Source organism: Neltuma alba, unplaced genomic scaffold, assembly GCF_004799145.2.
Source record: "Neltuma alba isolate B1F8T4 unplaced genomic scaffold, ASM479914v2 tig00007881_pilon, whole genome shotgun sequence".
NCBI classification, from domain to species: Eukaryota; Viridiplantae; Streptophyta; class Magnoliopsida; order Fabales; family Fabaceae; genus Neltuma; species Neltuma alba.
Window position 1 is genome coordinate 1,172 of NW_021634890.1, and position 12,805 is coordinate 13,976.

At 33.3% G+C, this 12,805-nt stretch overlaps 1 protein-coding gene across 1 annotated transcript; it reads left to right on the plus strand.

The window, feature by feature from the left end:
- The first annotated feature begins 8,045 nt into the window (after window positions 1-8,045).
- Window positions 8,046-9,986, plus strand: LOC114753363 (alpha-latroinsectotoxin-Lt1a-like). Its single transcript, XM_028942058.1, has 2 exons — window positions 8,046-8,702; window positions 9,383-9,986. The coding sequence occupies exons 1-2, from the start codon at window positions 8,046-8,048 to the stop codon at window positions 9,590-9,592; spliced, it is 867 nt and encodes a 288-aa protein (XP_028797891.1). The 3' UTR covers window positions 9,593-9,986.
- The last annotated feature ends 2,819 nt before the right edge of the window (window positions 9,987-12,805 follow it).

The following is a 12,805-nucleotide window of genomic DNA, read 5'->3' on the forward strand; positions in this document are numbered from 1 at the left end:
GAGAATGAGGTGGACAACAGTTTGATAATGTGGTTTGCTTACATGTACATATAAACAATGCGAAAAAAAAGCACCGACTTGAAAAGAAAACACACGAACAGAGCAATAAAAAAGACCAAGACATGAGAAAAGAAAGGGGAAAAAGGGTTAGGTCAATAGTGAAGCAGACCCACACTTGCCAGAGAACTATGATGTGTTTGTTGTCAGAGGAATGTGATTTATCTACGGCAGTCGAGGAAAGAAACGGCAAGTTTTGCTGGTTGAAAGGTGAGAATCTATTGTATATGTTAATACGTTCTGGTAGTAATTCGTGCAATGTGAGAAAACAAAAGTTGATTTTCATCAAGTTATACCTGTTAAAGCTATGATAGTGTTTCAATGAGCTCTGCATGTTTATTTTTGTTAATTTTTTGTTTGATTGCTGTATATTTGAGAGGTGTCATGCATTTGGTCTTTACCCATTAAGTAGTTTGATGTTGCAGTTCTTGCATGATGTGTGTTTAAGTATGCTTTGTTCTCATTTCTTGAATGGGAAGACATTGGTATGATGATTAGATGAATTTTTATTTCATTTGGTTGTATTTTGGAGCATTAACCCATTGCTTTGAGCTTTGACTGTGTTATTATGGATCAATATGGATGGGGTTTTTGCTTTGTTGACAATGTATGCTCTGCTTTACACATAATTAACTGGAATGGCATTGATTATTTATGTGTTGTGTTGCTCTAGTTCATGTGTTCTATTTTAGATTATTATTTTTCCCTACAGGTTAAATATGGATAGGGAGGAAGAGATCAGAAGTGAGAGTTGTGAAAGTAGTGGAGAGGGAGGGAGTAAAATGAACTTAGGGTCTGATTTCTCAAACCTTGAGAACAGCAAAGAGGACCAGTTCTCGAATATGTATTCGAGAACACCAAAGACCAATTCTCGAATATTTATTCGAGAAGACCAGTTCTCTAATATATATTAAAGAAACCCTTCCCTACAATTGCCAGATCTTCATTGCCTTCATCCGATCTTAAATTCCTTTGCCGGATCTTTCTCCTCAATCACCTTATCTATGGGAGTCAAATCTTTCTTGTCATCACCGACGGCCTTCCCTTCAACCCTAAGTCCCTAACCCCTTCCCTTTTTCTTTCTCAACTGCTTGTGCGTCAATTTCTTCAGGTAACTTATTTCCCTTGCACCTGTGCTACGTTTTAAAACATCAATTTATCTTCTTTTTTTTTTCTTTTTTCCATATAAGATCCAAATACATGCCAACTTTCATGTACACATCATCAATATAAAGGAGTTAGTGCCAACTCAGATGATTTTAACGACCTAAAGCTACTAGGGACCAACGGCCAGAAATAGATGAAATTTGAGGGACCAATACATGGGTTTTAAATTTCAGGGACCAATACCAAAATGGACTCAAATTTGAGGGATCAAAATTTATATTAACCCAAAAGAATATGACAGATTGCTCACTAAAGCTCTTCTTTGAAAACATCACTCCATCCTCCAGCTTTTGGGTGTGTTCCATTGGTGCCACTGCTATCATTCCCTTGAGTCCATTGCCATCATCATCGCATCCACGCATTCGGTCACTGTCACTGTTGACCTCACATTCTGTTGCTGTCACTATGTTTTGCTGTAAAAAATAAAACGAAATTTCAGTGCCATAAAAGAAAGAAGAAACAAGGAGAAGAAGGAAAAGTTTGCGTCATTGCTTTCCCACCACCATACAATGATGAAGGGAGAGTATCCACCACTATGAGTTGAGAAAATACAGTGGCTGATGATCTCCGCAATCTCTCAAAGTCACTATTACTGTTGGTGAAAGTGAGAGAAATCGCAACTCTTCCTTATGGTGTTACGTCCTCATTGTCACTGGTACTTGGTGTGTGAGGTAAAATTTTGTTTCCAAAATTTTTGTTTTCTTCATGTAAATTGTTGAGCACTGGTGGGTTGTAATGAGTGAATAATGTAGTAATGAGTATTGAAATGAATGGGTAAGTAGGCAGTGAATAAGGAAAAATTAGATGGTATGTTTAGTCTTGCAAAGAAATTGTCATCCTCTTCCTATTTTAAGTTGTTAAACAATGGGTGTTTGTGATTTTTAAAAAGTGGGTGAAAGTGGATGAAGATTAACTGTCATACATTGTTGAAAGAACTTAAGAAGGTGGGAATGAGAGGAAAATATGCTTGAGTAGCTGATATAAAAGTTAATTGTGTAGAGAAATGGTAATTTGATGTTGTCAAAATCTGTAATTGTATTGTAAATTTGTAAATTTGAGTTGTATAGGAAAATGGTAATTTGGTATTATGAAAAGTCATATTTTTGTTGTAAATATATTCACAAATTCTTGAAGTAAATGTATACTGTGTTGAATTTTTTAAAAACTGATTGAAATTGATATTTGAATGATGTGCAGCAACGAATTATATATGGTTAGCAATAGTGAAAAACAATTATTTGGCATCTTTCATATGGGAGGTGAATTTGTGAAGACCTTAGAAGGCAAAATGATATATGAAGGGGGATAAGAAGTGGAAGATTGATAAGAAAGAGATTACATATGAAGGATTGCAGAATATGGTAGCAAATGATGTGTGGCCTGAGAGTTGTCATATAAGATAAAGTACATAGTTAGTTTTGACGGGAAAAACATTGTTGGACCTCGTTGATGATGTGAGAGTTGGAAAATTAATTGACTACAATAATAGCAGCGAGCATGTTTGTGTTTGCAAGAATGAGAAAGATTTGACACAAGTGTTACAGTTAGTCAATGCAATAAAGAAGAACTATGGTAACGTATATGCATATGTGGAAGATTGCTTTTTACTCTCAGCTCAAAAAAAAAAATTTATGGCAGAATTATGATTCCATTTGAGACCATGACATTCCTAGGTTGACTTCCCTTCGATGTGATGATTACTCATCCACTATCTTCCTACAACTACCATTAACTACTCATCTTCTTGGAAGGCCTAGAACTAAAAGGATTGATCACAATTCTAGTAGAAGAAAGTGTATCATTGCTCAAGATGTGGTGAAGTTGCTCACACTAGAAAGACTTGTAGGAACTCGAACCCTGCATGACTTTATTGATGAAAATAGTGTTTTTTGATTTAATATATAGCTACTTTTGTATGTATATAAACCCTAATATGTATTTTTAGATTGGTAGGAGAAGTAACTATGACAACCTATTTAGGATTTTTAGGGTGGGTTGGAATATTTCATGACGGCATTTGATGATAAGCTATCCCAAGTACTGCATGAAATTTGCTGGCAACAATATAAATGTATGAACAAATTAGTTCGCTTGCAAATGAATGTATTTTTGTTGTTAATTTATGTATCCCTAATATAAATTTTCTAATTCCAGTTGTGAATTGTCTCTCCAAGATTGTACATTATCGTGTTTAACTTTTTAGTTACATTAATTCACTTGTAAATAGACATATTTCTATTGTTAATTCACGTATCCCTATTGTAAATTTTCTAATTTTAGTTGCGATTTGTCTCTCCAGAGTTATATATTATCATGTTCAACTTTTTTAGTTACATTAATCTATTTGCAAATGAACATATTTCTGTTGTTAATTCATGTATCTCTGTTTCAAATTTCCTAATTCTAGTTGTGAATTGTCTCTCGAGACTTGTATATAATCATGTTCAACTTTTTTTTGTTATATTAGTCCACTTGCGAATGGATATATTTTTGTTGTTAGTTCACGTATCCCTGTTGCAAATTTTCTAATTTCAGTTGTAAATTATCTCTCATGAATTGTACATTATCATGTTCAACTTTTAGTTATATTAAAGTCCACTTGCAAATAGATGTATTTTTGCTATTAATTCACATATCCCTGTTGCAAATTTTATAATTAGAGTTGTGAATTGTCCCTCACAAACTTGTGAATATTTAACAAGCAGCCCTTTTATTATCAATTTTCGACTTATAATCCCCCATAAGTCATTTTCTCCAATAAGATCTTCACATAGTTTCCTCCCACATGGAAGTTACAAAATAATCTCTCAGGACTGCTAGCCATATCTCATCCCTTACTGCACATCATTAATGTGTCAATTTCAATCAATTATCAAAACTTAGACAGAGTATAAATTTACAACTGAAATTTGCGAATTTGCAATGTAAACACGCACTCTGGACAATTTAGTTTAATATCACTAATTCATTTATAAAAGAATATTAGGTAGAATCAAGTAGAGGATATTGGAAGAAAAAGGCATTATAAGACTCAACAGGCATTTGAAAGTAAAAGTTGACATGTTTGCAAATCTAAAAAAAGAAGACAATGCAACCCATCTTAAGTTCTAATAAGCTATTCATTTAGTTTCTTTCGTGTCCTATATTATAAAGCACTAATGATCAAGCCATATAAAACCTCACATATACACATAACAGCAATACAATGATTGTCTAGAATCAAAACCATATAGAACCTCCTTTGCACAACTCAAAAAAGAGGAAAAAAATCTAACAAAGTCTGTTTAAGTGCACAAGAACCCATACCACAGTAAATACATGGGAGGATGCCAGCTGAACCAAAATGAAGAGTAGTGGGAAGGAGAGCTTACTAGAACAAACTTGTTGAATCCCAATAGCAAGAAATAAACCATAGAGACGGCAATGGAATGCGAGGTTGACAGAGACGGCAATGGACTTGACAAAATGATAGCAACGGTGCTGATAAAACACATCTAAAAGCTGGAGGATGGAGTGACGTTTTCAGAGAGGAGCTTTAGGCTCTGTTTGGATAGCACCCCAAACCATGGTTTGGGGAAAATGCTACCCAAACAACCTCTCCAAAAACTAAAACCATGGTTTTGGGTCAAAACCATGGTTTTGACTCCAAAACCATGGTTTTGGAAAAAGCAAAATTTTTTTGCTTTTGGAGAAAAAAGGGAGAGTGTGAGGGCCTATATGATATGTATCTTGTTATTTTTTTTATAAACATATTTTTTTATAAATATATTTAATCTTATATTTTATAAATATATATAGACATTAATTATATTATCTTATGTATTATTAATTATGTTGGTAAAAAACATATTATTAACAATTTTATTTCTTCAAATTAAAATATATCATAAAATCTATTTTTTCTGTAATTATCATATTAACTTATGTCTTTTTTTTAGTAATTTGTATATATAAAAAGTGCTTCTGATAACAACTATCCAAACACTCTCACTTCTCAGAATCACTTTTTTACAAAATCTATTCTTCACAGAATCTATTTTTTCCAGAATCTATTCTCTAGAATCACTTTTCCAAACCACGGTTTGGTTTCATCCAAACACACCCTTAGTGAACAATTTGTCGGATTTTTTTTTTTCAAGTATTAGATGCAACAAACTTAAGGCACAACAATGTCTTTTTGCTCCAAAAATTAATTTCATTTTATACCTATAAGACTATAGTGAAGTTTTAGATTTTTATGGGAGCATTTTGAAATAAATTAGCTACAGTGACCCTTAATTGAAATTTTCCCTGCTTTATATAGCTTGTGGGGGGTCCATATGAGATTAATCCTTTGTTCGTTTCCACCTACTTTTTGCTGTGTTTTTATGTGGGGTGAAAAGGAAAAGGTCCCACATAAAAAAATTTTTTTGCCTCATTTAACATGTATGCATGTGGGTGTGAGTTAGTAATAAAGTTTCACATCAGTTAATTTTTAAAAAATTCAAGTGACTACTGTTTACAAATACATAGTGCTTAGTGCTGGCAAAAAATGCACCAAGTTCTTGAGTTTTCGTGCTCTTCTTTTTTCCTTTATTTACATTTTTAATATTCTTACTGTTCTGGTCCTTGTTTCTCGCAAGTAGGATTTTTTTAATCCTAATAATTCTTAAAGGAAAGTGTTTAATCAAATCTATTTTTATTTAATTTTATATTTTTGCAGTTAATCCTTCACTTGTTTTCCCCCCCACCCCAAATTCAGAATATGGAAAACAAACGATAGGGTAACTAGATCTATCTTGTTCGCCGATGACGGTTTATACATATACATACATACATATATATATATATATATATATATATTGTTTACATTTTGTATGTGCTTTATCATACATTTTGTACAGAAGGAAGGATAAAGTCGGTGCGTTCTGTCATGTCCCCCCACAACAGAAACTTAACACGTAATATAAGTTTCTTTTTAAAAAGCTGAGACTGTGTCCCTCATGTCATGGGATCCGCATTCCGTGCTCATTAAGATAATGAGCACAAAACGTCCACGTTTTAAGTGCTAAGCATGAGGGACCTTTTTTTTTATTACAAAAAAATATGTGTATTAGAATTATTTTTAGTTAAAGTTTATCTAATACTCTTAAATATTTTTTTACACATATTCAATATTTTAAAATATTTTATCATATCTTGAAATATTTTCTCATATGTATTTAGTATTCTAAAATATTTTCTGACAATGCATTTGAAAAAATATTTAAGAATCTAGTATTTTAAAGTATTTTGTGATCTCTTTGGTACCTAAAATATTTTTTCATATATGTTCATTATTTTAAAATACTATGTGACTAGGCTTACCTAAAAACATATTTTAAGATCTAGTATTCTAAAGTCTTTTATGATTTATCTAGTATTCTGAAATATTTTTTAGTATTCTAAAATATTTTATGATACAATATCAAGAAATAGAAAATTTTTTAAAACATTAAATGCATGTGAAAAAATATTTTAAGGTACTAAATAAATCATAAAATACTTTAAAATATTGAAAACATCTAAAAAAATATTTTTGAGTACTAGATAAATGTTAACCAAAAATAATTTTAATACATAATTACATACTTCTTCTGATTCTTAATATAAGAGTTAGTTTAACTAATTCAAGTGTACTACAAAAATTAGCTAAATTAGTCAGTTGTAATAAATAAGTATTGTTTTCTCTAAAATGCCTCTCACTAATTATGTTTATTAACTAAAATCAACAATTGATTAAATCTTTAACACGTACAATTATTATAAGGACTATATTGAAAAAAATAAATATATACAAGAGATAAAATAGATTAGAATATTATATTTAAGACTAAATTAAAATCAAGATAATTTTTATATTAATAATTTGAGATGGTATAAATTTTTTTGTAACAAAAAAAATAAAGTAAAAAAAATAAAAATACTCAGCACTCAAGTGCTCGGCACTCTGATGATCACGGAATGCGAACGCCATGATGTATCCTAAAGAATTTTCCAGTGCGAAAGGAATATGGGTGTTGTATAACTATAAACTAATATATGTAATGCAAGTTCCGGGCAACGTCCAAAGTAAACAACAGGATCCTAGCTACCTAGGCCTACATCTTTTCCACAATATAATCATATTGGAAATGACACTACCATTCTTTTTTCTTTTGTTTTTTTTTTTTGCCGTGACCGGGACAGCAGGCACTACTTGAAACATATTGACTGTAAACATGTTGACTCTTTTTCTGCTTCTTTTTTCTCATTTTATTCTAATCCTTTATTTGTGATTTCTCTTTCTACCGACTTCTTTTCCCATTGACAATTTAACATGAAGAAACGCGGTGGAATACAATTATTGCCGGACACAACCACATATGCTTGAAAAGCATGCTGATATGCCCCAGTATGATTTGACTCCACATTACTGCTAAGCGACAATACTTCTTTCGCTGCTTTTTATGATCTTTAATTTTCCGAAAAGATTTAGTTTAATTTTAGATCGATTTGAAATAGTTTATAAATAATTTTTCAATAGTGATTTATCAAATACGAGATAAATATATGAAAAAATTATCTCAGTTAGTTTACGTAAAACGTATTTATAGGGGATTTTTTAAACCCTTTCAAACAGGTCCTTTATATGTTACACTTTTTTTTTTTTATTTGTCAGTTTTTTTTCTTTGGAAATATCAGAAAATTAATGCCCGTGTATGATACAGAAAAGTGGAGGTGAGCAAGATTATAATAATCTAGCCATGTCTATATAAAGGGCACCCAGCATATAGCGGGTGAGCATTATCTAAACGCGAGAGATGGCACAGAACATTGTAGGTAACAACCAAACAAATAGCCAGATGAGTGACGAACTGATGAGAGATCTCAGTGCTCTCTATCGGGCAGCACGTCGTGGGGATGTGCAAGCTTTGGAGCATCTGTTGCAGCGAAACGCATCTATCCTTGACAACATTCCAGATGACGGCTGTGAAACTCCCTTACACATATCTGCACTGCTAAATCATACTTCATTCACACAGGTTCTTCTCAATCGTAATGGCGACCTCGCTACTAGAAAGGATGCTTCTGGAAGAACAGCCCTCCACTTGGCTTCTGCAGAGGATAACTTGGAGGCCGTGCAGAGACTGCTAGAATTTAATGATGAGCCATGCTTGGTTGCTGATAGAAAAGGAAGAATTCCTCTGCACTATGCAGCTATGAGGGGGAGGACAGAGGTTGTGGAAGCGTTGGTCATAGCACGGCCAGATTCTCTAGGTCGTTTTGACCCAGAAAGGAGCACTGTTTTTCACTTGTGTGTCACATACAACCGTTTCAAGACTCTGCAAGCATTGGTGAAATTGGACTATGCCACTGCTAATGTTACTGTAGGCACGCCTCGTGCTCCCATCTTTACGCTCCCTGATCGTACAGGAAACACCATTCTCCATTTAGCCGTCATGTACATGCGAGATGAGGTACATAATATATACTTTATTCTTTTATCCTTTTCTTTTTCTGAATTGTGGCCACAGTTTCCTTCTTCTTTTTAGTAGCCCAAGGCTTACATGACAAGAACAGAATATGAATATATAAACATTTTTCCAAACACACGTTGTGTGTTGTTGATTCACTTCATCTTGTTATGAAGAACCATACAGATGTGTTTTGATTTTCTTATTTTTTTAGGAGTTTATTGTGAGTTAGCGGCATATCAATATGCTAACATATAACAATTGGCTAGTTCTGATATGAATATGTAAGAACATGGTTATTCATGAACACAGCAATGCATTCACCATTGGCATGCAAATGAGCCGAATACCTTGCAAACGTGTTTGTATTTAGGCTGTCAGGTATGTGCTGTCAATTCCAGAAATAAGAGAAATAAGAAACCAGGAGAACAGGGAAGGCCTTACAGCCCGCGATATGCTCACATATATTTGTCCAAAAAACTGGAAAATCGATGAAATAAAACCCATGTTGGAAAAGGACGACAATATGGAAGGAAATTGTTTGATTAAGATTTTTAAATGGATGCTATGTTGGATGAAGCATGGGCATGATATAAATTTTGTAGAAGAGATGAGGGGGAATCTGAGCGCGGCATCTATTTTCATAGCAACTGTAACCTTTCAAGCTTTAATTAACCCCCCAGGAGGCTTCATTCAACAAGGCTTATTATCCCGAGGCAATACCACAAACTCATCATCTGACGCCCTCAACTGCACGACCCTTAATGATCTTCATCAGTATTGTCCAGGACAACCAGTCTCATCCTTTCGTGACCAACAAGGATTTCGGGACTACGTGGAATACCTTACTACGTCTTTTTATGGATCAATTTGTGTCACCCTCTTGCTTGTAAGTGGAGTTCCTTTGCAGAACAGTGTAGTCGTATGGAGTCTATCCTTGGGCATGTTGTTCACTCTCTTCTTTCTTGCACTTGCATACATCACCGCCCTCGACCTTATGACCCCAGCCCATCTTTTGATATCCAAATTGGACATCGTCACTCCCTGTGCATTTGCCTTGACTTTTGTGATGTATTTGATTCTAATGTTTCTGATTCCTTGCATCCGGGCTTTGTCATTGAAAAGTGCGCAGATTATGAGAAGGTTATCAGGAATCTGAAGTTAACAAGTTGCTGCTGATTGATCTGTAGCTACCAGTCAATGCCCACCTGTGTCGTCGGCAAGAGAAAAAGCAATAGATCATGCGACAGTTGCTTTTATAATTATTGTTCATACTTTTTGTAAATAATATACTACCTCTTATCCTTAATATAAGATCTTATTTAATTTTTATTTTGATCCTAAATATAAAATTCCAATCCATTTTGTCTTTCATATTTATGTATTTTTTTCTAAGATAGTCTTTCTAATAATAATAGTATTAACCAGTATACTTGATTAGCAAGGATATTTTAGAAAAGACAATATATATTTATTACAAATAACTAACTTAACTTATTTTCTTAATCTACTCAAATTAGCCAACTAGTTCTTATATTTAGGATTAGAGGTAGTATTACATATTAATGATTATTTATCTTTCAAATGTCTACATGATTTTTCTTCAAATTTTAAACTTGGGCAAATTAGAAATATAGGTCAGTATTATTTTGAAGGGCTCGTACAGGTCTCTATTGTATTCCCGTGACCTTGTTTTCAAAGTTAGAAATATAGTTTTGATAATGAAACAAATTGGCATAAAACTATAAGTCCGCCTGTATAACTCCAGGAATAATAACAATGACAACAACTAGAAGCTACTATTACAAAATGACAAATACTTGACGATTATTTTGGGTCATATTTGACAGTTGAAAACCGTTAAGTATATTGGCGTCATATATTTCAACCCCAGATATTTGACGGTTATTAACCGTCAAATATTACAATAATATTTGACGATTTTAAATGAAGAACCGTCAATTATTATTCAAACAATTGATGGTTTTTCAGAAAAACTATAAACTATTTGTCTAAATACTTGAATGTTAATATCAAAACCATCAATTATTGGAGAACAAAAATTGACGGTTTTAATTAGAAACCGTCAATTATAAGTAACCAATACTTGACGGTTCTCAAAACCGTCAAGTATGGTTAACAATACTTGACGGTTATTTGAGAAAAACCGTCAAGTATACTCTAATAATTGATGGTTCCTTTTAGAACCGTCAAGTATTATAGGAATACTTGAACGTTTTAAGTAATAACCGTCAAGTATTATGGGAATTTTTTTTAATACGCGTTTTGCTGTGCCAGCAGCCCCCCTGCAATTTTGAAATTAAACCTCATACAAAGGCTCATTCAACAGAACCATGCAGGCCAGCATTCCAATTCAGCCATATACATCTTAATGAACCAAAACCAAAAATAATTTACATTATTATATATACATGAACCAAAACCAACTGTGATATTAAAAAAACTTGTGTTTAAGGCAAGTAATATAAAAATTCTGGATAAGTACAAAAGGTGAACTAATTCCAAAATTAGACAATTGCCAAAGTTGTTCAATGCCAAAAACTAACCAACAGCAAAAAATGAACCAAAACCAAAATTGAAACAAAAGTTGTACATGCAATGTCTTAATGTACACTTCCTTGTCTATTTTGTGTCCACTGACAGAATAAGGCCATCACCAACTCTTCAACGATTTCTTCCATTTGAGCAGATGAATACACTGTGCAATATGTGTCAGCAAAGTACTGTATGCAACCACAAATTATGATATAAGTTAGATATAAATGTAAAGCTACAGTAAGTACAATTCTTAAATATATAAATTGAACTTTAACAAATGCATATTACCTGCGTAGGGATTGTGTTAGCATTGTGCATAATTATCTCCTTCATAAATTTCATCACGCAATATCCACAATGGGAGCTTTTTTTGGGCTGACGTGGGCATTGTAAAGAATAGAAAAGAAAATAATATTAGTTAATCATATAAATAAACCATATTTAGTAGAATAGTAAATAATGGTAATGAATACCTTCACTTTCTTCCACGGGAAGGTATTGTCAAATTGGCCGTTTTTTCCAGGGGGCAGGGTAAGGCTTGATTTGTGCAGTATAGCCACAAAGCCCTGAGAAGACAATAAAATTGAATATTAATGATTGTTAAAAATTAGATTGAAGCAAGAAATTAGATTAAATTTAAATAATAGATATAAATGTTACTTGTTGAACAATGAAACCAGAAATGGTCGATTAGTTGGATCCCCATAAAGAGAATCGAGATACCAAATCCTTAGCTTTGTGGGATTGACCACAATCAGCATCCAGTGTCCCCTAAGTATAAGAAAGACAATTAGAACAATTACAAATTATTTTGAAAATGAAAGAATTTAGGAAAGTTCAGTATACTACGTACGTACCTTTGACAGTAAGGCGCCAAAAACAAAGTCTGAGCCCCCAGTACTGTCCTAGAAATGAAGATATCCAACAAGTCTCTAGATAAGTCTTTCTTCACATCAAGTTTGTGGCCAGTAAAAGTGTGGAGGCTGATAATCTTGAACTTGTCATCAAGGTCACTGGAGACTATAAAGTTCTTGAAAAGATATCTAAATCAACAAACAAAGATATCAATAGGATAAATGCTCAAGTACTTAAGTATTTAGTTAAGGTTTTAACAAATACCTGATTTAAAAGTTACAGGAATTTGTGCTGGCCATTCCATGCGTTAGAATTTCTTTCAATACTTCATTCGTGACGTAGTCTGACAAGGGTCGACCGTAGACCTCTGGCTCAAACTCTAGGGGAATCGTGAAATCCTCGCTATGTTCTAATCTAACCCCAGCTGCATATTCCTCAAGACATATTCGGAATCTTGATGATACCGCTTGAATGGGCTTAGAGGGCTGCTTATGTGGCGATGATAATGAGTGATCACCCAATAGGCTCTTCTTCCCCTCAGACTGACAAACAGACTATTAGTAATTAAAACAGAGTTTATTTTAAATCAGCTGAATGTGTAGACCTATACATGTATACCTTTGAAGGATATCCTAATGTAAGAGGATGGCCAGGCCAAGCGACAAAGCTACCCACTGCTTGAGCCACTGTCT